This window comes from Callorhinchus milii, unplaced genomic scaffold (assembly GCF_018977255.1).
Source record: "Callorhinchus milii isolate IMCB2004 unplaced genomic scaffold, IMCB_Cmil_1.0 Scaffold6, whole genome shotgun sequence".
In the NCBI taxonomy this organism is placed as follows: domain Eukaryota; kingdom Metazoa; phylum Chordata; class Chondrichthyes; order Chimaeriformes; family Callorhinchidae; genus Callorhinchus; species Callorhinchus milii.
This window is the reverse complement of record NW_024704747.1, coordinates 4216710-4242342: the sequence shown is the minus strand read 5'-3', so window position 1 is coordinate 4242342 and position 25633 is coordinate 4216710. Positions and strand designations below refer to the sequence as shown.

The following is a 25633-nucleotide window of genomic DNA, read 5'->3' as shown; positions in this document are numbered from 1 at the left end:
AACTAACATTTTGAATGAAGGAGAACAGTCCTCCGAGCGTCAACAACTCTGGGCAAGAAATTCGTTCATTTCCTCTGTTCTGAAAAACTTTTTTTCCCTCTTTCCCCCCCCCCCCCACCATTAACCCTTCTTTTTAAAGTGGTGTTTGTTTCTCACAGAAACGCTTTCACCCGTAGAGTAGTAATAATAATAATAATCCTTGCATTTGATATAACGCTTTCACATCAGATGTTCAAAGCGCTTCACAGAATATGCTGTAAAGTGAATTGACTGTATATTTGTGGGCGAACGCGGCAGCCAATTGCGCACAGCAATGTCCCACAAACAGCCGTGGATTGAAAATGAATAATTTATTGTGGTTTTGTTTTTTAGAGGGATTATTATTAGATATTATTAGTATAATAATTATTATTACAGTAACCATGCCCATGTCCTGCAAATAATTTTACAGCTAGAAATCTGTGTGTAGCTTGCATTTTTTTGTTTGTTGCGAAGTGCATTGATCCACCAACACTGGCCTCTTGACCGTGGGCTTTTACCCTGAAGAAGTGATCAAAGGCGAGGTCAATAACACAGGTGCTGGTGGTAGATCCAATTTGGGAGAAACTCTTCTGTGTGCCTCTGTCAACAGCCTTAGTTACGTCGTTGAAGGAAGTTCTTTTACCTGCTTTCCAGAGGATTCAAACGTGTGCTTGTTAGATGTGAAACAACCAACTGGTGACTATCCTTCTGGGTTGGCAACTTAATTCTCCTGTTGACCCTGTAAGTCAAAGCCCTAGCAGCCTCGCTGGATAAACGGCAGGAAGCTTGCCAGACAGGGCTCTCAATACCATGCTGCGCTTTTTTTAAAAGCTGGTTAATCTCCAGGAGTTACCTCCGACTGCTGCGGCTTGACCAGCTAAAACCCCCGGGGTCCCCAAGCCTTGATTGTGCCGACCTTGGCTAACATACACTTTGGGATACTGCTGGGATCTAAGCAATTAAAATCCCGCAGCTTGCTACTGCGAACACTGGCACACTCCCTGCTGCTATGTCCAAGCTCGGACCACCCTACGTGTTGGGACTTTGGTTTACAGTTAGCGGTGACCAACCTGTGGCCCGTGGGCCAGAAGTGGCCCGCAGGACCGTCAAGAGGCTGCCCCTCCATCTCCCCCCCACCCACCCCCCTCAGCCCCCCACCCCCAACCAACCCACCCCGAACATTCACATGAGTGAAGGTAAGTCCGTGTTCGATCGGTAGTGTATTTTTTTCTTGGATTCGTTTACGGTATCAATCGAGAAATATTCGATCTGGATTAAATTTATTTTGTCGGCCGATCATAAAGGTTGACCGCCACTGTCTCACACACTTTGTGGGCGAAACGCGGCAGCCAGTTGCTGTGCGCAGTTGGCTGCCACGTTTCCCCCCCACAGAATGTGCGGTCAATTCACTTTACAATCTATTCTGGGAAGCGCTTTGAGACGTTGAGACGCGATACAACTCTATCTCGAATGCAAGGATTAATTATTACTGCGGTAACCAGGAAGGAAGAATCCCAGCCTACACCGTCCAGTTTGTTTTCAACACCAGTGAATTAGGTGAGGGTTGGCGTGTGGGTGTGAGGTGAATAAACCTTTCATTCCCCCTGGGGTAGAGACGTCTCTCCCTGAGGCTGGGACTTTCAACCGAAAGCCCAAGAGCAAACTTACTTTGATCGTTTCAAGGTGTGTGACACTTGCAGAAATGCATCACGATGCTTAAGGAGAATTCCATGCATCCCACCTACCCGTGGAAATTCCAGAAAGAGAGATTGCAGCACAGGACCCAACCACCAAGCTGTCATCTGATTCATCCACGAGCTCAGGTGCCATTTGGCACAAGGATTCCAACACAGTGTTTGCAACAAACCTGTCAATCGACTAACTGTTGGACACTGCTTTACGTCTATTTGAATAGTCCTGGCACGTAGCCTGCGAAAACTCGACAAAAGTAATACTGTTTTCTTGCTGAGCTGTGCATTTTTTTAATTTTTTTTTTGAAGGTTACCTCACTAATAATTGCCTTTCAGCAACCTGCAAGTCGAGACTTTAGCCGAATAGTCAGCCTGGTTACCGATCGGCAGCTGCTACAAGAAGAAGCATTGTGTAACATGAACGTCTGTCACACAGGTCAATGCCTGGAAAGCACCGGGAAAGCAGTCAGTCAGTCAGTTAAAGATCTCGTGTCTCTTCTTGTGTCTTAAGTTGGCTCATCTCAATTGGCTCTGGAAGGAGCAATCGGAAGGATGCCTATTTCCTGGCAATCTCTGTTCCCTTGCCCCGTCCTGTTACCTATCATGATAATAATCCTTGCATTTGATATAGCGCCTTCTCGTGTTATTGAGACGGCTCAAAGCGCTTCGCAGAATATACTGTAAAGTAAATTGACTGTGTATTTTTGTGAGCGAAATGCGGCAGCCAATTGCGAAGAGCGGCGTCCCACAAACAGTCGGGGGTTGAGTGACCACATTTTAAAAAACAAAATAATTTTTGGAGGGATTATTACCTCCGGAAAGAGATCTGCCAATGGACTAACCTCCTTCAGTTATTTCAACTGCATGGCATTCAGCCGTGTAGAGCTCGAAGCCATCTTGGCATTAAAAGAACTGCAGGAGGTATGTGTTTTTTTTATTGTAAATGCTCTGGAATCATATTGACTTCCTGTTTAGGAAAAAAAAGGGCTCTTTTCTTTCATTTTACTGCCCAATTTAATTTGTGCATCAGGTGCATAATTCGGTGAATGGCCTTGTCTGTTCCGCTGGTGGAAAGCTGTATCTATTTCCAAACCTTTTCTTTTGGTTTCAGCCCTACAAATCAAGGTAGCTACTGTTTTCCTCCAGCATTCTGCATTGTTAGCTCATGGCACAATCTGCACCCACATCTGAGTTGGGTTTCCCTTTTTATTCCAACCCCGGGCTGGCCCTCATTCAACAGCTTTATCTCTGTGTGACCAATAAAGGTTTTTATTGTGCATTCTTCCCACGGTGATTCGCGGCGAAGGGAACCCGTGGATTCGTAAGTCCGCAAACTTCCAGGTCCTGACGTGAGCTTCCAGGTCCTGACGGGAGGTGAGGTGGCATTACGGGGTTTAACTTGGAGGGAGTTTAATAACAATATTAATATTAATAATAATCCTTGCATTCAATATAATAATAATCCTTTCATGTTATAGGGTCTTATTGCGTTGTTGAGACGTCTCAAAGCACTTCAGAGAATATACTGTTAAGTCAATTGACTGTATGCTTTGTGGGCGAAACAAAGTTTGGGTAAAGCACACAGCTGTAGGATTTGGGTCCCCTTATAGTAACAGCGTTTTGAGTACTGTAGGTTGAGAAGAAATACTGTACTACCATCAGTATCCTTTTACAATGTCTGGATAGGTGCCAGTTCAGTTGGCATTGCAGGCCTGATACCTGAGCTTTTTGTGAGCTGTAATAAACCAAAGTGAGCTGCGTTTTCAGTCTGGGGGTGGGGTTCATACAAAGCACTTTATTGAAGGAAAAAGCCTTTTAAAAAAAACATTGCTGACTTCCCGATCTCACATCAGGTGCTCATCCTTGACTGTCCAACACTTTGGGACGTCCTCCCGACGTGAAAGGCGCTATACAAATGTAATTTGCTGTTGTTGTGAAGACTAAGCCTGTAGGTTAGTGGAGGAATCCTGTAGTTTAATGGTTAGAGCCCTCGCTCCGCAAGCGAGAGGACCTGGATTCTATTCCTGAGCAGGGCGAAACGTTCAATTTCCTTATTCCACATGCCGCTGTTTACCTAGCAGTAAACAGGAACCCCGCTGTTAGTTGATGGGCGCATCGCTTTCCGGGGGCAATAATCCCTTTTTTTTAAAAAAAATTGAATTATAATTTGGTCACTCAATCCACGACTGTATGTCGGGCACTGCTGTGCGCATTTGCCTGCTGGGTTTCGCCGACAAAATATACAGTGAATTCACTTTACAGTATATTTTGTGAAGAACTCAAATGCAAGGATTATTATTAAATATTCTGTGAAGCGTTTTGAGACAGGATAAGGCGCTATATCAAATGCAAGTATTATTATTATAATTAAGTCTCCAGTTGTGGGAATAGAGCATGCAACGTTAATGTCTAACTGCTACGAGCCTTGCCCCTCGTTCTTGTTGTAATGATAAACCTTCTGCCCCAAATTCCAGTCACTTACTGCGTAACACTTGGAGCTTTTAATAGGGTCTCTGTATTATGTGCGTGCGGTGATCCCAATCGGAGCCAGTTCTAACATTCCTGGCTTGAAATTTATATGCCGATCATAGTGCAGGTTAGTGAAAGTTAACCCCACACACCTACTAGAGAAGTGACAACCTGGAACCGTTTTCCCTTCAAGCTTTGGATCACTTTACTGCATGTTTAGTTTCGGCTTGATACAATAATACTGTATGGATTATTACTGTATTGATTTATTTTCAGTTTTGTAGTGACTTGAGCGAGACAACATTCAGAGTCGATTTCACTGGGTTATTGATCTCCTTTCTGGCGAGCTAGAGGGTTGGGAGATGATATTGAATCATGATTTAAGCTGTTACTGTCACTAACAGCACATTGTTACATAGAATCAAGGAAACAGGCATTTGGCCCACCTATATATAATAATAATCCTTGCATTTGACATAGCGCCTTATCACGTCTTCGAGATGTTTCAAAGCGCTTCACAGAATATACTGTGAAGTGAATTGATTGTATATTTGTGGGCAAAACACGGCAGCCAATTGCGTACAGCAGCGTCCCACGAACAGCCGTGGATTGAGTGACCAATTTATTACAATATACTATATTCTCTCCATATACATTTTCCCCAACCACGCTTCCTATTTCCCTCACATATCTAAATATCTGACACAAATGGAAACCAATCAATATGTTTAAGATTATTACCCCAGGATTATTGCCCCAGAATGCGATCGGCCAAGTGACTAGCAACTGGGTTCCTATGTACTGCTGAGTAAACCGAGGTGTGTGGGGTAGGGAAACTTGCTAAACGGTTTACCTGCCTGGGAATCGAACCCGGGTCCTCTCGCTTGCAAGGCGAGTGCTCTAACAAACACGCCACAGGGCTCCGCAGCATTATAACTCAAGAACAGCACTGTCCAAGGATTATTTTTCTGCCACCTCTACAAAGGCAAAGACATGTTGAAATAAACTATCAAGCCGATTGCCATTTTGTCTCCCTGTTGTGTTGGACATCTTCCAACGTGAATGGCAAGTATTGGAGCTTGTATTAATTATTCCTATTCTCAGCTGATGCTCCAGTGGGAGGTGTGTGTGTGTGTGTGTGTGTTGCACGGTTGGAGGTTGGAGATGCCATCCTTTGGGTGAGAGGTTAAATTGAGGTCCCTTCAGACATTAAAGGTCCCATAGCACTCGTCGAAAAGAGAAGGGAGTTTCTCCTGGTGTCCTGGCCAGCAATCCTCCACATAAGATTGTTCATCCGCTTCATGGCTGTATTAGGCTGCTGCTTTTACCTACAAAATACAAGGTTACAGTGAATCCTGTGAAGGAGCTACGTCAAATGGAAGGATTATTATTGGTACATCATGCTCACCTACAAAATACGCAGTGACTAAATATCACAGTGACTTGAATGCATTTCCGTACCAAACGCTCTCTGCCTTTTTATAGTGGAAAATCATGGGCGCAAACCATTCATATCAAATGCTTTTTGAAACCAATGTTTGTTTTTCCACCCGGCGAATAAAGAGCTTTTATTTTGAGAATAGAATTGTTTAAAAACAGGCGGTTGTCTGCGGGAAGGTTGATGTTTGCCTAAGGTATGGTTTCGAGATCTTAATTCCTGATAAATAGTCTCTTCGGCCAATAAACATCTGCGGTGCTCACTGCTGAGCAGAGATAAGTAATGACAGGATGTCACAGCAACACACCCAATGTGTTTTTAATATTAACTGTGCGTATTGATTTCGACAGCACAGGGCAGTGGTTTAAACTCTGAGAATGAAGAATATTAAGTATTGCAGGGGAGAAATTCCACATTGGCCTAAGTTTACTCTATCGACATAGCATTTCAGAACAGGTTGGGTCCTGTAGTATAGTGGTTAGAGCACTCGCCTCGCAAGCGAGAGGACCCAGGTTCGATTTCCGAGCAGGACGATACCTAAGGCAAGTTTCCTTCCTCCACACGTCTCTGTTTACTCAGCAGTAAGTAGGAACCCGGTTGTTTGTCGATTGGCGGATCACTTTCTGGGATTATTAATGCCTTCAAATCAATAAAAAAACAGGAATAGTAGGGTCACGCAATCCACGGCTGTTTGTGGGGACGCTGCTGTGCGCAATTGGCTGCCGCATTTCGCCCACAAAGTATACAGTCAACTCACTTCGCAGGACATCCTGTGAAGCGCTTTGAAATGTCTAAACAACGCGATAAACAGCCCTCTATCAAAGGCCAGGATTCTTCTTATATTTATCGGCTGAACTTAGCAAATTGTCGAGTTTTAGTCTTGCCCTTGAAGTCGGTTTTCTGTAATTCTTAAAGGAAAGGTTACAGAAAAATATGCTTCAAAATTTAGAGGTGTAGCGAAGGATTGACCTAATTCTTCGGGCTCTAAAATGCTGTTAACAGAGTAACTCTTGACTCGTGTGGAAATTCTCTCCACTTACATGTTTGGCCATGTAAGAAAGTGCTTCAGTCTTACTCTCTCTAACTTGTCAGGACGTCCCGCTGGGGAAATTCCACCTGGGCCTCCATTCACTCTTTTAACCAAGTATTTTAGCGCACCCACAATTTGAGCAAATTCTTAATTTGGAAACTTACATTTTTCAAATTAACATTGAGCGCAAAATTGACTGTCGCTTTCGCCTACAAAGTACAGTTGTCGCACTCCGCGGTTAAATCCTAAGATGTGAAAAATGCTACAATCGAGCGCAGGAATTATTATTGTTACTCTTATAAACACTCTGTGAAACCAGTTCTAAAGTTAAGACTGGATTCAACAATTCACCAAACTCCGCGCTGTCTGAAATGATACGTAAACAGAATACATTCAATATATAGAATAAAATGGAATTTGTCCCCAACCAGAGCCTTAAAATCTTATACCGATGCTCTATGTTGATCCCTTCGCCAGTCTCTAATTTTCTCCTCTGTTGATGGCACTGTTTCATGACACAAGTGTAGTTCCAGGAGAAATTGCCACCCTTAAGTATTTCCTTGCTAAACTCACTATTCTTCACCTTTTTATATAAAGCCTGGACTGCTTCCGGGAAGCACCTGATCTTTAACAATAATTGTTGCGGTAATAACAATAGTAATATTGATTATAAATGATTATTAAACATTGGGTGCTTCCTGGAAGCAGGACTATTCTGTGAGACCGAATTGCCAGCTTGAATCTTGCTGCAAGTGAGTTTTCCTTTAACGGTTAGGCGTCCGTAGAAGTTGGTACTGTTGTAGCTTTGACGAACACACAGAGGGCAGTTGTAACGGACGGAAAGGAACTGAACAGGTGAACTAAGGGGTGATCTTTCTACAACCTCACAGGAACCAGAGATTCCTTAAATCTGTCGCTTTAACACTTAAAATCGTGCAGAACTTTCGGACAGTTCAATCTTAATTTGGACAGCAGTTCAATACAGCAAAAATATAAACTGCATTTCAACTGTATACCACCAGCAAAACTGAAAGATCTATTTTCCTTTTAAAAACGGCAAGGATTGCGTTTTCGAATCTACTAGAAATGAGAAGAGCAGCTTGTATTTACATAGTGCTCTTCATGAGGTGAAGCGCCTTGGAGCATTTGTCTCTGCATCGATAACCTATCCCATCGCTCCATTTTATAGTTGTTGAAAGATGTAGTGAAACTACTTTTGAATATTGCACATTAAGCTGGAATAGCTTTGCAGGAAGATTTGCTCTGCCTCTAACCTATGATGCCACTGACCTGGTAGTGTTGATGACAGTCGAGAGGGAGCTTTACTCTGCATTTAACCCAGCGCTTTCTCTGATTTGGGGGTTTGGACAGACAGTGCAGAGCAAGCTTTCTTCTTGTCTCTCCTACGGTGCCGGGACACAGAGGTACATAATAATAATAATCCTCGCATTTAATATAGCGCTTTTCACGTCGGGAGGACGTCCCAAAGCGCTTCACAGAACACACTGTAAAGTGAATTGACTGTATATTTGTGGGCGAACGCGGCAGCCAATTGCGCACAGCAATGTCCCACAAACAGTCGTGGATTGAAAATGACCAAACATCTATGATTTCCAATGCTTAGGCTCTGGGGCACTGCCTTCCGTGAGGTTGCACTATATAAATGCAAGTTGTAGTTGCTGATGCTTTTGTTCGTTGTAAAACAAGAGAAAGGAAAATTCAATCAATCAGTTTTTCTGCTGTCTTTTTTAAGAGCAGCAAATAAACCACGTAAGATCATTCTGTAAACCTTGCAAAAGACGTTATCATCGTCATAATAATCCTTGCCTTTGATATAGCACCTTATCGTGTCATCCACGTCTCAAAATACTTCACAGGGCTTGCCTTCTGAAGCTACGCTTTGCGAAACTGAATTGCCCATTTGATTCTTCTTGGTTTTCGCCCACAAAAATCCACAAATGCACACTTTACAGTATATTCTGTGAAGTGCTTTGAAATGTCTCAACGACGTGATAAGGCGCTGTATCAAATGCAGGGATTATTGTCATTACTGCAAGTGAGTATTTTATAAATAATAATCCTTGCATTTGATGCAGCGCCTTATCACGTCTTCGAGACTCTCAAAGCGCTTCACAGAATATACTGTAAAGTGAATTGACTGTATATTTTGTGGGTGAAACACGGCAGCCAATTGCGCGCAGCTCAGAAGCTCTGCTGAACGCACTGACTGCTGGACAGGTGTTGAGGAGTGTGTTTAAACTTGAGATTTTGACAGCTTTGATGTAACAAACGTTATACAAACTTGCCGAGTATCAGTCAGATAGGAGAGAGAGAGAAAAAAATGTATATTTTGGTTGAAATTATAGCTTGGGCTTGCAATTATTACTGGTGGGTAGGAATGAAGAAATGTAAACGGAATGTTTCTCCGAAAAGAACCTTATTGAGATTATCAGTTTTCACTTCGAACAATGTGACGCCGCTTACGTTAATTAACTTTTTTTTAAAAAAAAACACATTCTGAACGTTTCTGAAGCTGAATATTTGCAAATTGTGGTTTCATCCAAACGAGTGATTAATTAAAGCAGTGCTTTGTAATGATCTGAACCATGTGTTCCCGACTTCACATCCCCTCACCCACCCATCTCAGCTGGATGGATAGTTGTATATGTTAGAGTCTGTCAAATATCAGGACTATTTAATTACAAATTTTCTTTCCCTTCAGTCAATTCTCAGTCTCCGGTGTAATTGTCTCATTTCACATAAAGTTACTCTGCACAAGTCTGTGCGCTCAACACTCAAAGGTTGCTGAACGTGAATACAGCCTCTCGATTGTAACCACACTTAATATACGTGTAATTGAGCTATTGAGCGCATGTGTGTTTGAGCCATGTAATGTAAGGTTACTCGTTCGGCATAATTTGCCGTATTATGTAGGGTTCAGTGAACCCGTTTATGCTTGGCTTCTGGCATCTGATACTGACCCAGCGAAGGGTTCCTTGGATTTCCCGTTTCTGTAGGATTAAGAGATTGTAAACGTCACAAGGAGCTTCTAATTGGTACAATTACTGTGGGAGCTGGAATACCTCTGCCTCGCTTCTTCCCTTCCCACCACTCCCGAGCTTAATACCTTTCCCGCAGCACGCGAGTGACTGAGAGCGCGCTGGGAATCCCAGGAAAATGGCTTTGATACTTTTCCACCCGCGGATCAGGAAAACAGGATGAAAACATTATACGGTCGATAGGAAAAATCGGATCGCATCGCAAGGACAGACAGCAGTGTAATCGAGTTGTGGCGTACAGCTCAGTGTGACTGACTGTATACGTCCTCGGTGGCTCCTTTGGTAACTCAATAATAATAAAATAATAATATAAACTGAAATACTGGAGGATGCTGGTGGTTTGAAAAGGGTGTCGGAGAAATTTGTGCCTCGCTGGATGTGAGGTCTTACTTTTTTTCCTTTTCAATCATTCTCCCTTTTCCTTTCTGCTTAAAGCGCGTGATTTTTTTTCCCCCTTTTTATTCCCCCCACTTCTAATGAGGTATAATTACACAGGTAACTACTAACCTCTGGCACTTGTTCTTTTGGCCATCAGTCGTGTGTGAGCCCTGGTTCTGAGAGGAAGCCGATTATTATAATAATAATCCTTACACTTCATTATCATGTCTTTGTGACGTCTCAAAGCGCTTCACAGAATATACTGTAAACTGAATTGACTGTACATTTTGTGGGCAAAACGATTGCTCCCCAATGTGAGGCAGGAGGCAAAGGGGGCAGGTGTTTGGGCCTGACCTGCCTTATAATATCATAATTATAATAATAATAATAATCCTTGCATTTGCTATAGCACCTTATCGCGTCAGAAGGACGTCTCAAAATGCTTCACAGGAATTACTGTGTACTGGAGTGATTGTATTCGTAGGCAAACCCGGCAGCACAATTGCACACAACAATGTCCCACAGAAGGCCATGAAAAGTGATCAATTTTATTTGGGGGATTGGACACCAGGACACCAGGAGAAACTCCCTTCTCTTTTTGAATAATGTCACGGGATCTTTAACGTCAACTTGGACAGGTAGATGGGACCTTGGTTTAACACCTCATCCGAAGGACGGCACCTCTGACAATGCAACACACACCTCCCCCTCAGCCACTGTATTGGAATGTCATTTTAGACCATATGACTTCAAGTCCCAACGTGGGATTTGACCCCACAACCTTCTGACTCTCGAGGCGAGAGTGCTACCACTGAGCCAGGCTGGCGATCTACCGTTCAGATTGGTTTGGCTCTACCGTTCAGATTGGTTTGGATGAAGAAGGCCCTTTGGACGATTTGGATCTCGACCTTCCAGAATACCCACCCTACCATCTTCCCATCACAGCATCAAACACTTTTATTTTTCAAAGAAAGACTCACACAAGGCTTTCTGGCCTCAACCAGCTCCTGCCCCCTCCCCCTACACATGTCCTGGTAACTCAACTACCATTTCCTGGCACTAGGGGGCGCTAGACCCGAATACCCCATCTTATCAGTTCCAGGCATCACAATCCCTAAGGGGGAAAGAGGAACGATTCCTTGGAAACTGCAATAAAACCTTTAAGTAGATATCCCTCTTGTGCATATCCAGTGTCTCTTTTGCACAGGCCTGTCAAAACCAAACTCATGATATATACCACTGCTTCAGGAAGAGCTCTCTCAACAGACCCTAATTGCCTCTTGATTGGGGGAAGCAGGTTCCAGTGAAAAGAAGCATTGTCTACATTTTTTCTCTTGTTTTCTGGGTTGTTCCCTCAAATGCCAAACCTGGAGCGAGTTTGCGGTCTGTCAAGAGATGGGGGGAATGCTCACACTGTTGGAGGTGCCGTCCTAGGGATGAGACATCAAACCAAGGCCTCCGCCTGTGCCCTGTTCAGGGTGGGTCATTAATGATTCCCGTGGCTGTTCAAAAATAGAGGGGAGTTTCTCCTGATATCCTGGACCAACTGCGAATTGGCTGCCACGTTTGCCTACAAATGCACAGTCACCACGCTTTACAGCAAAATCCTAAGGTGAAGCACTTTGAGACGTCTTAAGGAACTAATGAAATCCTAACAGACCTTATAATGGGGCACGATTTGACCATGCCATCGGTCAACCCCCTTCCCCTCCTCCCTCTTCCCCTCTCCCGACCGCAGCTCGGGTCTGAAATGCTGTACACCGTCCAGCGCCTTGGGACGTCCTCCCGACGCGAAATGCGCTATACAAGTGTAATCTTGTTGTTGTTGTTGACTGGTTGTGTGACCGTTGACATTATAACGCAGTGTGCTTCAACACAGTTCTATTGCCGGTTCTTGTAGAGTCAGGACATTTCGGAGTGAAGTCAGGAACCTTTTGTTCACGCAAAGGGTGGTGGAAATCTGGAACTCTCTCCCCCAGAAGGCAGTGGATGTTGGATCCATTCAAATTGACAAGACTCAGGTGGATGGATAGATATTTGCTAGGGCAGGGTATCGAGGGATAGGGGGCAAGGGCGGGTAATTGGAGTTGAGGTACAGATCAGCCATGATCTAGTAGAAGATTAATAATAATCATGTAATATAGCGCCTTATCACATCAACGAGACGCCTCAAAACGCTTCACATGATTTACTGTAAGATGGCGTGACTGTTTCTTTTGTGGTCGAAACCCGGCAGCCAGTTTGGCGCAGCGATGTTTCGCAAGCAGCCACGGAGCGAGTGACCGACTTTTATTTGGGGGATTGTCGGCCAGGACACCGGGAAAGAGAAACTCCCTTCTCTTTTTCGAATAGCGCCGCAAGGTCTTGTGACGTGCACCTAAACAGGCCTGCGCAGAACCTCGGTTTAACGTCTCGACCGGGGGACCGATCAGGTAACGCAGAATTGAGTCTTTTTCTTCAATAAGTCCATCCGAAAACTGCTTTTGGAAACCCATCACTGGTTATAACAACGTCAGGGCGGGTTGGAAAGAACTTTGGCTCATCAGAAACATGAGTGCAATTTCCAATATGTCTCTCAAACTCTGCCAAAGTCTCTCCCTCTCTCTCTCTCTCTCTCTCTCTCTCTCTCTCCTCGCTCTCTCTGTCCCTGCAGAAGTGTGATGGGCACCAGGGTAAGTGCTGTAGATACTTCCAAGTCGCACACTGGCCTGTATTGTTTTACAGCAGGCGGGGGGTGGGGTGGCGTGGGGGGAATGTATGTATTCTCGAGGGGCTGGGAAAAGCAGGGTGCTTCCTCTGCGATTGTGAGGGAATGGTTTCACAGTCCTGTGCCTACCGCAAACCAGGAGCCTGCATTTGAATAGGACGGAATTAGCACTTGGAATAACGCCCGCATGGTGTGACAAAACACAATGAAGCCAAGAGGAAGCCTCTCCCTGCATTTGTAAGGCTCGTCTTTTTATTTGGGGCCATTAAACCTTTTAAATTGCTCGACGATGGCAGGGGGGAATTGGTAGTAGCGGGTTGTGAATGCAGGTGCTGTGCCTGTAACTATCTGTCACAGACATTTTGCTTTGGTTTCCTTAGGCAAGTTTCCTTACTCCACACGCCTCCGTCTATCTAGCAGTAAGTACGAACCCGGTTGTTGGTCGATTGGCGGAACGCTTTCTGGGTGTAAGGGCTTGTGCGTCAGCCAGGCGCAGTGGTAGAGCTCTCGCCTTTGAGTCGGAAGGGTGTGGGTTCGAGCCCCACGGCGGGACTTGGAATCACGTGGTCTAAGCTGACCCTCCAGTGCAGCGCTGGGGATGTGTTGCATTGTCGGAAGTGCTGTCCTTCGGATAAGACGCTAAACAGAGGTCCCGTCTGCCTGTTCAGGTGGATATTAAAGATCCCGTCCACTGTTTGAAAAGTGAAGGGAGTTTCTCCCGGTTTCCTGGCCAACAATCCCCCCCCAAATAAAGTTGGTCATTTGTTTCACGGCTGTTTGCGGGACGTTGCTGTGTGCAATTGTGCTGTGCGCATTTAGCCCACAAAATACGCAGTCACTCCGCTTTACAGTATATCCCGTGAAGCGCTTTGAGCCGTCTCGAAGACATGATAAGGCGCTGTATTGAGTGTAAGGATCATCAGTATTGCGTCCCCTCTCAATCAATTCAACCCTGGAGAGCAAACCCTCAACCTGTCGAATGATAATAAATAATAATAATAATCCTTGCGTTTGATATAGACGTCTCAAAGCGCTTCACGAAATAGACTGTAAAGTGAATTGACTGTATATTCGTGGGCGAAACGCGGCAGCCAATTTGCGCACAGCGGTGTCGTGGATCGAGTGACCAGATGTTATTGCTTTCTTTTCTTGAGGGATTATTATCAGGCGTGTGGAGTAAGGAAACTTGCCCAAGGTTTCGCCCTGCTGGGAATCGAACCCGGGTCTCTCGCTTGCGAGGCGAGCGCTCTAACCACTGAGCTACAGGACTCCACTGGAATCTTTCTTGATGCCCGTGTCCACTCATCGCTGGCAACACCCTTGCAGGTTCATTACTTCCCCGCTTCTCTCCTGAAGTCGGTCGGTCGGTCGGTCCTGTTGGGACGCAACGTCAAAGAGTTCTGGGCACCTGTCACTTTCTGCAATGTTTCTGCTTCCCCCTGGTGTCCGACTGTTGTGATACATCTGTGCTGCAGATTGTGCTGTACTGCAGCATCCGATCATGTTTCTATCCCATCAGAATCAAAGGGACTCTTGTGTGTCAGTAGTCTTTCTGCTGTACTCAGCCTGAGCTCGAGGGACTGGGGCTAATTATTACATCCCACCGAGATCAGCTAACTCAAAACAGACCAGGGATCCCAAACCCGATTTACACAACTGTTTCAAATATTGGTGCAAAATAAAGAACGGCGACAAATGATGTTTACAAAGCGCATTTCACGTCAGGAGGACGTCCCAAGGCGCTGGACAGTCAGGGATTGGCACCCGAGCTGTGGGTTGGGATCAGGAGGGATGGATGGCAGGGAGGGTCGGGGTAGGGGATGCAGGGTGACCCCAGGTGCGGTCGAAGAAGAAGGTCTTGAGACGGGCCTTGAAGGAGGCAAGGGAGGGGCCGAGGCGAAGAGACTGTGAGGTGGGGGTTCCAAGGGACGCGTTCAGGGAAAGGCTGACGGCCCGACTGCTGATGGTGGGCACCTAACGATTTAAAAAAAAAAGCTCGTAGCATTCTCGTCTGAGTCAGAAAGTTGATAATTCAAGTCCCATGCTGAGACTGTGAGATCATAACTTAAGTTGACAATGAGTTTATCATCGCATCTGGGGGGGAAGGGAAGGTACTGAGTTTATCATTACGTGTGGTATCAGTGGGGTGGGGGGGAAGGAGTAGCATTATTGATGGAGATGCTATTCTTTGGTTGTGATGATAAACTAAGTTCCTGTAGCTCAGTGATTAGAGCACTCGCCTCGCAAGCGAGAGGACTTGGGTTCAATTCCCAGCCCGGGTGAAACGTTGGGCAACTTTCCTTACTTCACACGCCTCTGTTAGTCAGTTGGAGGGGATAATAATCCCTTTAAAAAAGGCAAAATTTGGTCACTCAATTCACGACTGTTTGTGGGACGCTGCTGTGCGCAATTGACTGCCGCGTTTTGCCCACAAAATACAGTCAATCCACATTGTGGTACGGTATATTCTGTGAAGCGCTTTGAGGCGTCCAGAAGACATGATAAGGCACTACATCAACTGCAAGGATAATTATTATTATTATGGATCCCGTCTGCCTGCTCAGATGGGTGTTGGCACTGTTTGAACAGAGAAGGGAGTTTCTCCTGGTGTCCTGGCCAACAATCCTCCAGATAAAATGGGTCACATTCACTTCATGGCTGTGTATGGGAGATTAAAGTGTGCAAATTGGCTGCCACTTTTGACTCTAAGTACAAGTTGCTACACTTTACAATGTGTTTTTGACAGTAAAGATGTATCTAATAAAATATTAATCATCAAATGTTGTCTTTAAGCCCTTCGAACTGGAATTTTCTCTGGTTTATCTTCATTATTTCACCTATGATCAAATCTGTAACTAATAATACCATCTTCTAACTCATCTATACTTTCTGGCTAAAGTGTTTCGTTAATTGTGAAAACTTTTCTGTCCTGAGTGGCTTAGGATATGATAATAATAATAATAATAATCATAATAATCCTTGCGTTTAGTATAGCACCTTATCACATTGTTGAGGTGCCTCAAAGTGTTTCACAGATTATACTGTAAAGTGGATTGACTGTGTATTTTGTGGGCGAAACGCGGCAGCTAATTGCGCACAGCAGCGTCCCCACAAACAGCCATGAAGTGAGTGACCCATTTTATTTATTTATTTATTTTTTGGGGGCGTATTATTACCTCTGGAAAGCGATCCGACAATTAAATAATATGTGACGCTGATGGAAGGGCTGATAACTCTGGAAGGATGAGATCACTGGAGAGGTTTGGATATAAAAAAAAGGTTCTTTGGCTCATTTCGTCTCCTTCTAACTTAAATGGGCCAATTAAATTTAGTCCAATTTAATTTTGAAAGTTTAAAATGTAGTTGAATTCTATTGACAGAACTCTCTATTTTTACACCTGATTGGTGAGACAAGTTTCCTTACTCCACACGCCACTGTTTACTCAGCAGTAAGTAGGAAGGAACCCGGTCGGTCGTAAGTCGATTGGCGGATCGCTTTCCGGTGTTAATAATCCCTAAAAAAAAGATTTGGTCACTCAATCCATGACTGATTGTAGGACACTGCTGTGCGCAATTCATTGCCTCATTTCGCCCACAAAGTACGCTAACTATGCTTTACATTGTATTCTGTGAATCCCTTGAGGCATCTCAGCGACATGATAAGGCGCTACATCAAATGCAAGGATAATTATTATTATTGTTGTGAGCCTTTTCCACCCAAGTCCCCCCCTCCCCCCCCGTGCGAGACGTCCTTCCACACCGTGGCCTCTTATTATAAAAGCCGAGATTGAGTTTGAGTTATGAAAGATTGCACGTAGGACCCTTAGAACATCTGATCATCATTTATCATCTGAAAGAATACCAGTACTGTATAAAAGGAGTGAGCGGTTTCGCATGGAACTGTGAAATGTAATGCCTTCACTCAGAAGGCCGGATTGTGCAGCAGTGTTTGTGTAAAGCCCTGTTTTAAGGCATTGTTGACGGGCACGTTGATGGCTCAGAAAAGGCAGGTTAGCCAGCCTCTGTGAGTTGAGGAATGTTGATTAGCGTCGCTGATTGGGATATCCTGTTAGTTTGCGTGGAGCTGTCAAACGGATGGCAGACACTGCTCCACAGACAGACTTCATTACCTCGGTCCCAGATTGCTATCCTGCCCTAAACATTCCCATTAATCCCCCGAATCTCAGTGGAACGATAAGCAGCTTGAAAGGGACAATCAATCACATTTGTTCTGATGTTTCATCTGTCGCCTTCAAAAGTGTCTACGACTCCTTTACCTTCCCCCTCCCTTCCCCAAATATGATTCTTTCAAACCAATGAGTGGGTTAATGCTCCGAGGCGGGTTCCTGCTATGTATAAATGGTGGTGGTGGTGGTTGTTGTGGGGAAAATATCATTTGAATCAGTTTAACTATAAAGACCTTCACCCTCTTACTCCACACGTCCCGGGTTCCTACTTACAAGCTGAGTCAGCAGAGGCGCGTGGAGTAAAGAAACTTGCCTAAGGGTTCGCCCCTGCCCGGGAATCGAACCCGGGTACCTCTCGCTTGCGAGGCGAGCGCTCCAACCAACACGCTGCAGGACTCCTCTTGTCGGTTGCCCACCTCTTGTTCAGCTTCTGTGCCATGGCTGTGTTTTTCATGTACCCGACGCAGTATAAAAGTAGAGCGGGTTTGTGCCGTGTGCAGATCACTCCACTCAGGAGGGCTTGGCACGAACTTACAAATTAGTCAATGCAATTTTGCCATCAGCAGCTTTGCACAGGGAGGGGTTAAGCAATGGGAGGCAGGTAGGTTGTTTTTCTTTGCTGGTAACCGTAGCAACAATGAGATGCCTCATCGCTGAACGAAAGGCGAGAGGGTTTTTAAACATGAATAAACAAGCTGTCATCTACTGTCACGCTCAGGGTTTGTGTGTTAATCCAGGGTTTAGCTTCAAATAAAAGCAGGAATTATTTACGGATTTGAGGTCTCGCCGATTTTTTTTTGTTACCCACAGCACAATCTCTTCCCCCCCCCACACCCAGATTTCTTTACGTGCTGAATGATGCATCCAATCGAAAACTTTTAAGCTTTAATTACTTTGATGTGTTTGCCTGTCAGATATTTTCTCAACGTCAATTGAAATGACATTGAAGCAATAACGAACGACTGCCACACGACAGCATGAGGAATCGAGCTCAAAACAAGCCAAACCCTCTTTGTTAGGTTCTCCATCATTCTGGTATAGAACAGCAACATCAACAACAAGATTCCATTTATAGAGCGCCTTTCACGTCGGGAGGACGTCCCAAGGCGCTGTACAGTTGGGTCAGGACCCGAGCATTGGGGGGGGAAATGGTCAGGGTGAGGGGAGGGAAGTGAGGGAGCGAGGAGGGGGGGATGGTCAGGGTGAGGGGAGGGGAGGGAGGGAGCGAGGAGGGGGTAGAGAGTCGAGAGGGGAGCTGAAGGCTCGGTCAAAGAGAAAGGTCTTGAGACCGGCCTTGAAGGAGGAAAGGGAGGAAGCGGCGAAGGCACTGGGGGATAGAGTTCCAGAGCCTCGGGGCTGAGAGGCTGAAGGCCCGGCCACCGATGGTAGGGCGGTTGGGGCGGGGGATGTGGAGCAGACCGGAGCCAGAGGAACGGAGGGTACGGGCAGGTAGGTAGGGGGATAGTAGGTCGGAGAGGTAGGAGGGAGCGAGGCAGTGAATGGCCTTGTAGGTGAGGATGAGGATCTTGAAATCAATCCTCTGGGGGATGGGGAGCCAGTGGAGGCGAGCGAGGGTGGGAGTGATGTGGTCGCGGTGTCTGGTGCGGGACAGTACACGAACTGCAGAGTTCTGAATGACCTGCAGTGTGGAGGGAGGTACCGGGAAGGCCGACGAGGAGAGAGTTCCCATAGTCCAGCCTTGAGGTGATAAAGGCGTGGACCAGAGTAAGCAGCGTGAGGGGTGAGGTAGTGCCATAGTCTGGCGATGTTCCGGAGATGATGGAAGGCGGTGCCAGTTGTGGCGCGGATATGAGGGAGAAAGGACAGCTCAGGGTCGAACAGAACCCCGAGGTTCCTGACTGGCTTTGTATTTATGTAGCGCCCTTCACAAGGGGCAGCGTCTCGGAGCACTTAACAGTGGAGGAGCCTGATGCCGAGCCAGGTGGGGGTGGGGGGGAGTGCGGAGATGATCAAAGCACGAGGAAGGTCTTCAGTCGTGATGTAAAATAGGGGAAGGAGGGGGCAAGGCGGTGGGGATTGGGGGAGAAAGTTCCCAAACTTCGGGGTGACGTGGCTGGAAGAGCGCATCTGTACAAATGTACAAGTGGAACTATTATTGTGTTCCGAGTTGACCATTTGTTTGGTTCAAGCATTTGTTTGACAGGGTCTTTAAGCTCACGGTCCAGGCTGATGCTCCGGTGCAGTATTGTCAGAACTGCTGTCCGTCCTTCAGATGAGATGTTAAACCCTGGCCCCGTCTGCCCGTTCAGGTGGATGTTACGGATCCAATGGCGCTATTCGAAATGCGAAATGCAGTACTGGGGGGGAGCGTAGTGTGGTCGGAGGTGCCATACTTCGGCTGAGATTAAACCGAGCTCCCATCTCGATTCATTTCACGGCGTTCTGTGTGCAAACTGTTATATCTCCAAATATCGTCACTCGACTTGACAGTAATTTCCCGTTAAGTGCTTTTAGATGTTTTGACATTAGCGTTACATTAAATTGCAAGTATTGCTATAATATATGCTACCAAGTCTACATATGGCTTGATAGTTTTTGGTGTTCCACTTCTGTAATCCCTAAATCGCTTTGCAGTCTGGCGTTATCTGTGAAGCAAGACTCTTAAAGATGAATTGAGACTGCTGGTAGCTGGTACTCAAACACGTGGTGACAGATTGATGTATGGGTTGTCTAAATTTTTTTCCTATGGATTATGACCTGTAAGGGCCACAGTTGCACAATTGTTTTCACTGCATCGTTGCATATGATAACCAAAGTCACGGAAAAATCCTTACAGGCATCTGAGCTCTCATCCGATTTATCACATAACCTTGTGCTGAAAGGAAAGATTTCCTGAGTGCCCATACATGGACGAAATTCTATCTCCTCGTCTCCTGTCTTTAGTGGAAACAAGTACAAAACGCTGCACCAGTTGTACTGCAATATATTGCAAAGTATAGTGACTGTGTATTTTGCAGGAGAACGCTGCAGGCAGTTTGCACCTGTCCCACAACAGCTTAAAACGACTTTTAAGAGACAGGAAACCTAATTTATACTTCTTGCTCCCTCTAACCGAAGCGAATGTGTTCTGAGCCTGTGCACGTACAGAGAGACCGGTTACTGGGTGTCACTGTCATTAAAGAGACAACCTGAGAACATCCAGCCTGGTGGTTGCACGATCGGAGTTGTCGTCCTTTGGATGAGACATTGAAACAAGACCCAGTCTGCCTGTCCACATGGACGTTAAAGATCCCATGGCACTACTCGAAAAGTGAAGGGAGTTTCCTGGCCAACAATCCCCAAAATAAAATCAGTCAGTGACTCCATGGATGTTTGGGGGACAGTTGGCTGCTGAGTTTCACCCTAATGTCTGTCGGCCTGACATAAGTGTCCCACAAATAGTCGTGGATTGAAGGACGAAATGTTTTTTTTCCTACATGGGAGGAGGTGATGAGTCAGTCTGGGCTGCTACAAACCCTTTATTAATCCCTTACAGAACAGCATTTACAGAATCCTTCTACAGAACAGATAATCTTCTGGCGTCCCCAGTGAATGGTAAACTTTACAAAGGAAATAGCTCCACAGGTAAGGAAGGGGAAGATACAAGCAATATGTGTCTCTGTATTATATATATATACATATGTGTATTCTCATATTACCTATAATTATTGAAAATTCATTTGGAAGACTTTTTTAAGGACTGAGTTAAACGAGTTTCACAACAAAATAATAATCCTTGCATTTGATTACAGCGGCTTATCACATGGTTGAAACGTCTCAAAGGGTTTCACAGACTTTCTCTAATGACTGTGTGTTTGTAGGTGAACGGAGCAAAGTCCCATAACCAGGAAGTGAACTATTTGGTTGAATGATTTTAGTTGGCGGGGGGGGGGGGGGGGAAACTGTTGGCCAGGAGCCAGGGAGAAACTTCCTTTTTCCTTTCGATTAGTGCCGTGGCATCTTGAACAGGCAGATGGGAATCTCGTCTTTAAACGTCTGGTCCGAAGGACGGCACCTCCACCAGCATTGCATTGGACCGTATGAGCTCAAATTCCTGAACTGAGGCTTGAACCCACAACTTTGTGTCTCAGAAGGAGGAGGATGCGAGGCGGAGAGATTGAGGGAGAGTGTTCCAGAGTTTTGGGGTGCAGTGGCTGAGAGCGTGGCTGATGGAAACCGAGATAGATGGATATGTACGTGCTTGTGATAATATCTGTCGGCCCGAATTGGTGGTTTCCACGTTGAAGTGTAATGTTTGTTTTGTTGTAGTCGATGCTGCTGGTGCTAAATCTCGGAGGGAAACCGGGTTACGATGCACCTACTCCACCAGCCGACAAGAGGGGTCCTCTTCCAGCTCCTGCTCGTTCTCGCGGACGGTGTGTTTACCAGAAATGTCAATTTCCATAACGTGAAGCCACCGATGTCCCGTAAGTAAATTGGACTTTCAGGAGACATACAGTATAATACAGTACATTTGTGTCCTGCCTTTCACGTCGGGAGGACGTCCCAAGGCGCTGGACAGTCAGTGATTTGGATGTGGATGTTGACGTAGCATCAGCAATATCTTTGATTTCCATTTCCCTGCCCCCCCCACCCCCCCCCCCCCCCCCCCACTCACAAGAGAAATTGGTTGAAAATCATGCACTGGGGATAATCGCTTCTTACTTTACTTGCTTCTCACCTTATTTCACCCAATGTGAAGTCTTCAGGATAACGACAATCCTTGCATTTGGTGTAGCTCCTTTCACGTCGAAAGGATGTCTCAAAGAGCTTCACGGGATACACTGCAAAGTGCAGTGACCGTGCGTTTTGTGGCAATGTCCCCCAGACAGCCACAAAGTGAATGATCAACAGATGGACAGAGAGTAGACGGTGCCCTCAGCCTGAGAGGTTTATAGCCAACAAAGGGGTAGTATACTGTTAGTGAATTCAGCAGCTTCCTACATGGAAGCGTTGTAGCCTGTGCTCTGTTAGTAAAGGAATTTCTGGAGTGAAATTACACATTAGATTCATCTAACGTGTGTGTTATTGGGTAGGTAATTCTGCCACGGTGCACAATCCATGATTTATTGAGTAGCTGGTGAGTTTCTTACAGTGATCACTATATCTTTTGGCTGCATTGAGCAGCTCATTCTTCCAATCTCCTTCAGTTTCAGTCTCTCACTTTATTTTTTTCCCTTACCCCCCCCGCCCCACTTTCCCCCTCCCTCCCCCCACAGCGACTCCTTTTCCGAACAGCTTCAAGTGCTTTACCTGCGATGGCGCTCCTGATAATTATAACTGCAACAGATGGGCAGAGGATAGATGGTGCCCTCAACGTGAGTGTTTTATAGCTTCTTATAATACTCCTTGGATTTTTCCTTGAATTTGATATAGCGCCTGATACAGACGTCTCAAAGGGCTTCATGGAATATACTGTAAAGTGAATTGACTTTATTTTTTGGGTGAAAGGCAACAGCAGTGTTCCACACACAGGAAAGCCAATCGACTGACCACCTACTGCTGGATAACAAAAATATTCTCCTCATCTCCCCTCTGGTTCGTTTGCCAATTACCTGTGTCCTCTGGTTACCGACCCACCCGCCAGAGGAAACAATTTCTCTCTATTTACTCTATCGAAACCCCTCGTAATTGTGAACACGGTAATGAAAAGCAAGTTGCTGAGAAACTTCGAGAAGTATTGGTTTTCGTGTTAGGCTTCGAATTGAATTCCGAAACGGCCAAATAGTGCAAAATCTTTATTTTTGTCTCTTTATGGCACAGATGCAGAGTATTGCCTTACAATCTACAGATTTACAGGCCACGGGCGAAGTAAATCTGTCACCAAAAGGTGCGTTTCCAGGGAGGAATGTCATTTGGTCGGATGCAGGCACGTGAGGGAATTTGGGTTTACTGTAAGTATCTGAGCAAAGCAATACTTCTGCTTTACACAGCGGCACAAAAAAAAAGACCTGTTGAGGTTAATTGATACAAGTTACCAGTACATTTATTTGCAATAACAATCCTTGCTTTTAATACAGCGCCTTATCACGTCGTTGAGACGTCTCAAAGCCCTTCACAGCATATACTGTAAAGTCAAGTGACTATATATTTTGTAGCAGCCAATTGCACACAGCAGCGTCCCACAAGTGATCGTAGATTGAGTCCCACCAAATAATTTTTTTGGAGCAATTACTACCTCCGGAAAACAATCCGCCAATCGACTAACAACCAGGTTCCTACTTACTGCTAGGTAAACAGAGATGTGTGGAGTAAGGAAACTTGGCTAAGGTCTTGGTCTGCCCAGGAATCGAACCCAGGTCCTCTCGTTTGCAAGACGAGTGCTCTAACCAATATGACATAGGACTCCTGCAGTATAGCTAATAAGATACTGATTTGTTATCTATCTTGCGGGATTCATTTTGCCCCCAGGATATGAATAGTGGTGTATATTTTACCTTAATTTGTTTGAAAGGACCCACGGAGGTTTGGCTGTAACTTTGGCACTATACGGAGTGAAGCTTGTTATTGAGGTCGGGTCAACAGAATCATTCCGAAGGGAATTGGCTGAGCACCTGATCGGTTTAAATAAAAATATTGAGGGACACGGGGTGAAGGAGCTGGAAAGTGGGATTAATAGTAAAGGGCAATAAATAAAGCTGGGAATTTAGGCATTGTGAGCAGGTGAATGCTTCATTTATGGGCGAGCACAGCAGCCATCCATCAACGTGCAACAGCGGAACATGAGTGGGGCGTTGAGGCATTTTGCTTGTGTTTCAGGAGTGCGTTTCCTGTTGCGAAGGAATGATCTGCAATGTTGACGTGCCAACAAACCACACCAACGCAGTGTTTGCTGCAAAGCGGCCTCACCGATTCTCCTCTGCGGCCGACGGCAGAAAGACTAGCCTGGCGGAAACCCTGGCTACAGTGGTGCTACTCTCTCAGCTGCTATGATGCTGCAATTGGGCTCTCACTCAGCGTCGTTGGACTCTTTAAAGACCGTGCTCACGGTCACCTCTCCCTCCCCCACTTCCCCACACCCCCAGCACGGGGGTCAGGCTCCGCAGCTGTTAAGCACTCCGAGACTCTGCCCTGCGCACGTGGAGGGCCCTGGGTAAATGCAAGTTGTTATCGTTGCCAGCCACGTGGACAACCATGGACTTGGAGGAAAAAGTGGCCTCAACTGGGGGGGGGGGGGGGGGAAATACCTGAACGCTTGAAATGACGGGCGAGAAGAGAGAGTGGGAAAGAGAGGCATCACTTTACGCCCTGATGTCACGAGTTGCGGACTCACGACTGATCCCGAGGCAGAGAAATCCTGTTACGTTGCACTGCTGAGCCCAGCCGTCGAGTCAAATGGACAACCTCGTTCTACAGCTTCCTCTCGGAGATTATATGAGATATTTTGCATTGGGAGAGCTCATCCGAAACAGCTGTGGCACTACACAGGGAATAGACATCAGACTGCTCAACTTTTAACCCAGCGCTTCCCAGACTTACCACCAGATCAGGTTCATCCACTAACCTCTCTGTAATGCTCAACTCTCCCATCAAAACACCTCGTTTAGACCGTTCTGTGTCTATTGTATTACTGTGATCTCAGAGATTCAGATAAAGAACCCCTTCGACCCAATCCATTGCAAATCACCCAGTGACTGCATTGTCCAGGGTACCCTGCGATGTGCGTTGAAATACACTACATTACAAATTATGTTTGTACAGCGCCTTTCACGTCGGGAGGATGTCCCAAGGTGCCTGAAGGTCAAGGAATTGGATCTGAGCTGGGGGTTGGGATCGGGGCGGGGTAGGGCGGGGAGGAGAGGGGTAGGAGGGGTAGCCGAAGGCTCGTTCGAAGAGGAGGGTTTTGAGACGCGTCTTGAAGGAGGCAAGGGAGGGAGCGAGGCAAAGGGATTGTGGGATGGAGTTCCATCGGGTGGGGGCAGAGAGGCTGAAGGCCCGGCCACCAATGGTGGAGCAAGCCACAGCCTGCTGAGCGGAGGGAGCCGACACTCCTGGTATAAAATGTGCCATATGAAATGAAACGATTAGATTTATTTGACGGCATGCTCTGAGAGCCCCAAACCCTGCCATCTAACCCAAGGCAGCATAAAGCTCCTCTCCAGCTCCGTTGGCCAGACAGCTGTGTAAAGCACTTTGAGATCTTGTCCTCCTGTGAAAGGCGCTATATAAATGTAGATTGCATTGGATAAGCTGGGAATATAATGTGCTGCAAGCCACATAAATGCAAATGGCTCTAAATGAGCAGAGAATTGCAGTCAAGCAAAACGCAAAAAACACGTTAACTGATGGGAATTGAGAGATGAAATCTGCAACGATATGTAATAGGTTTGATGAGATCCTTATCAAATTCCGATAGCCATCAATAAATCATACAAAATGTTGCAGATTCCCTACCACCATAATTATTGAAGCAAATAAGCCAAAATGTCTTGGTATCTCTTTGTAAAATGAAGTCAAAATGCTTTGTATCATTTTTATAACATATGGACCTTTTTTTTTGCCACCAGTTTGCTAACCCATTGTTTGAGAACTAGACTCTTGCTCCCTTCGATGGCGGTCACCTCCATTATGCGGCAAGCTTCGCTGCGTAAAGAAGTCCAATTAAAAACAGCATTCAGCTATGGAGGTTATGGGGTAAATGGGACTGAAAAGT

The 25633-nt window shown here is 45.7% G+C and overlaps 1 protein-coding gene across 2 annotated transcripts in view; it reads left to right on the top strand.

The window, feature by feature from the left end:
• The window catches only part of lypd6b (LY6/PLAUR domain containing 6B), a 37753-nt gene extending 13620 nt beyond the window's left edge, over positions 1-24133 (top strand). For both annotated transcript variants that reach the window (XM_007896343.2, XM_007896344.2), the window contains exons 2-5: positions 21250-21407; positions 22200-22298; positions 22744-22874; positions 23740-24133. In XM_007896343.2, coding sequence (XP_007894534.1) covers positions 21293-21407; positions 22200-22298; positions 22744-22874; positions 23740-23913 — 519 coding nt within the window. In that variant the 5' untranslated portion in view covers positions 21250-21292 and the 3' untranslated portion in view covers positions 23914-24133. The remainder of the gene's footprint in view (positions 1-21249; positions 21408-22199; positions 22299-22743; positions 22875-23739) is intronic.
• The last annotated feature ends 1500 nt before the right edge of the window (positions 24134-25633 follow it).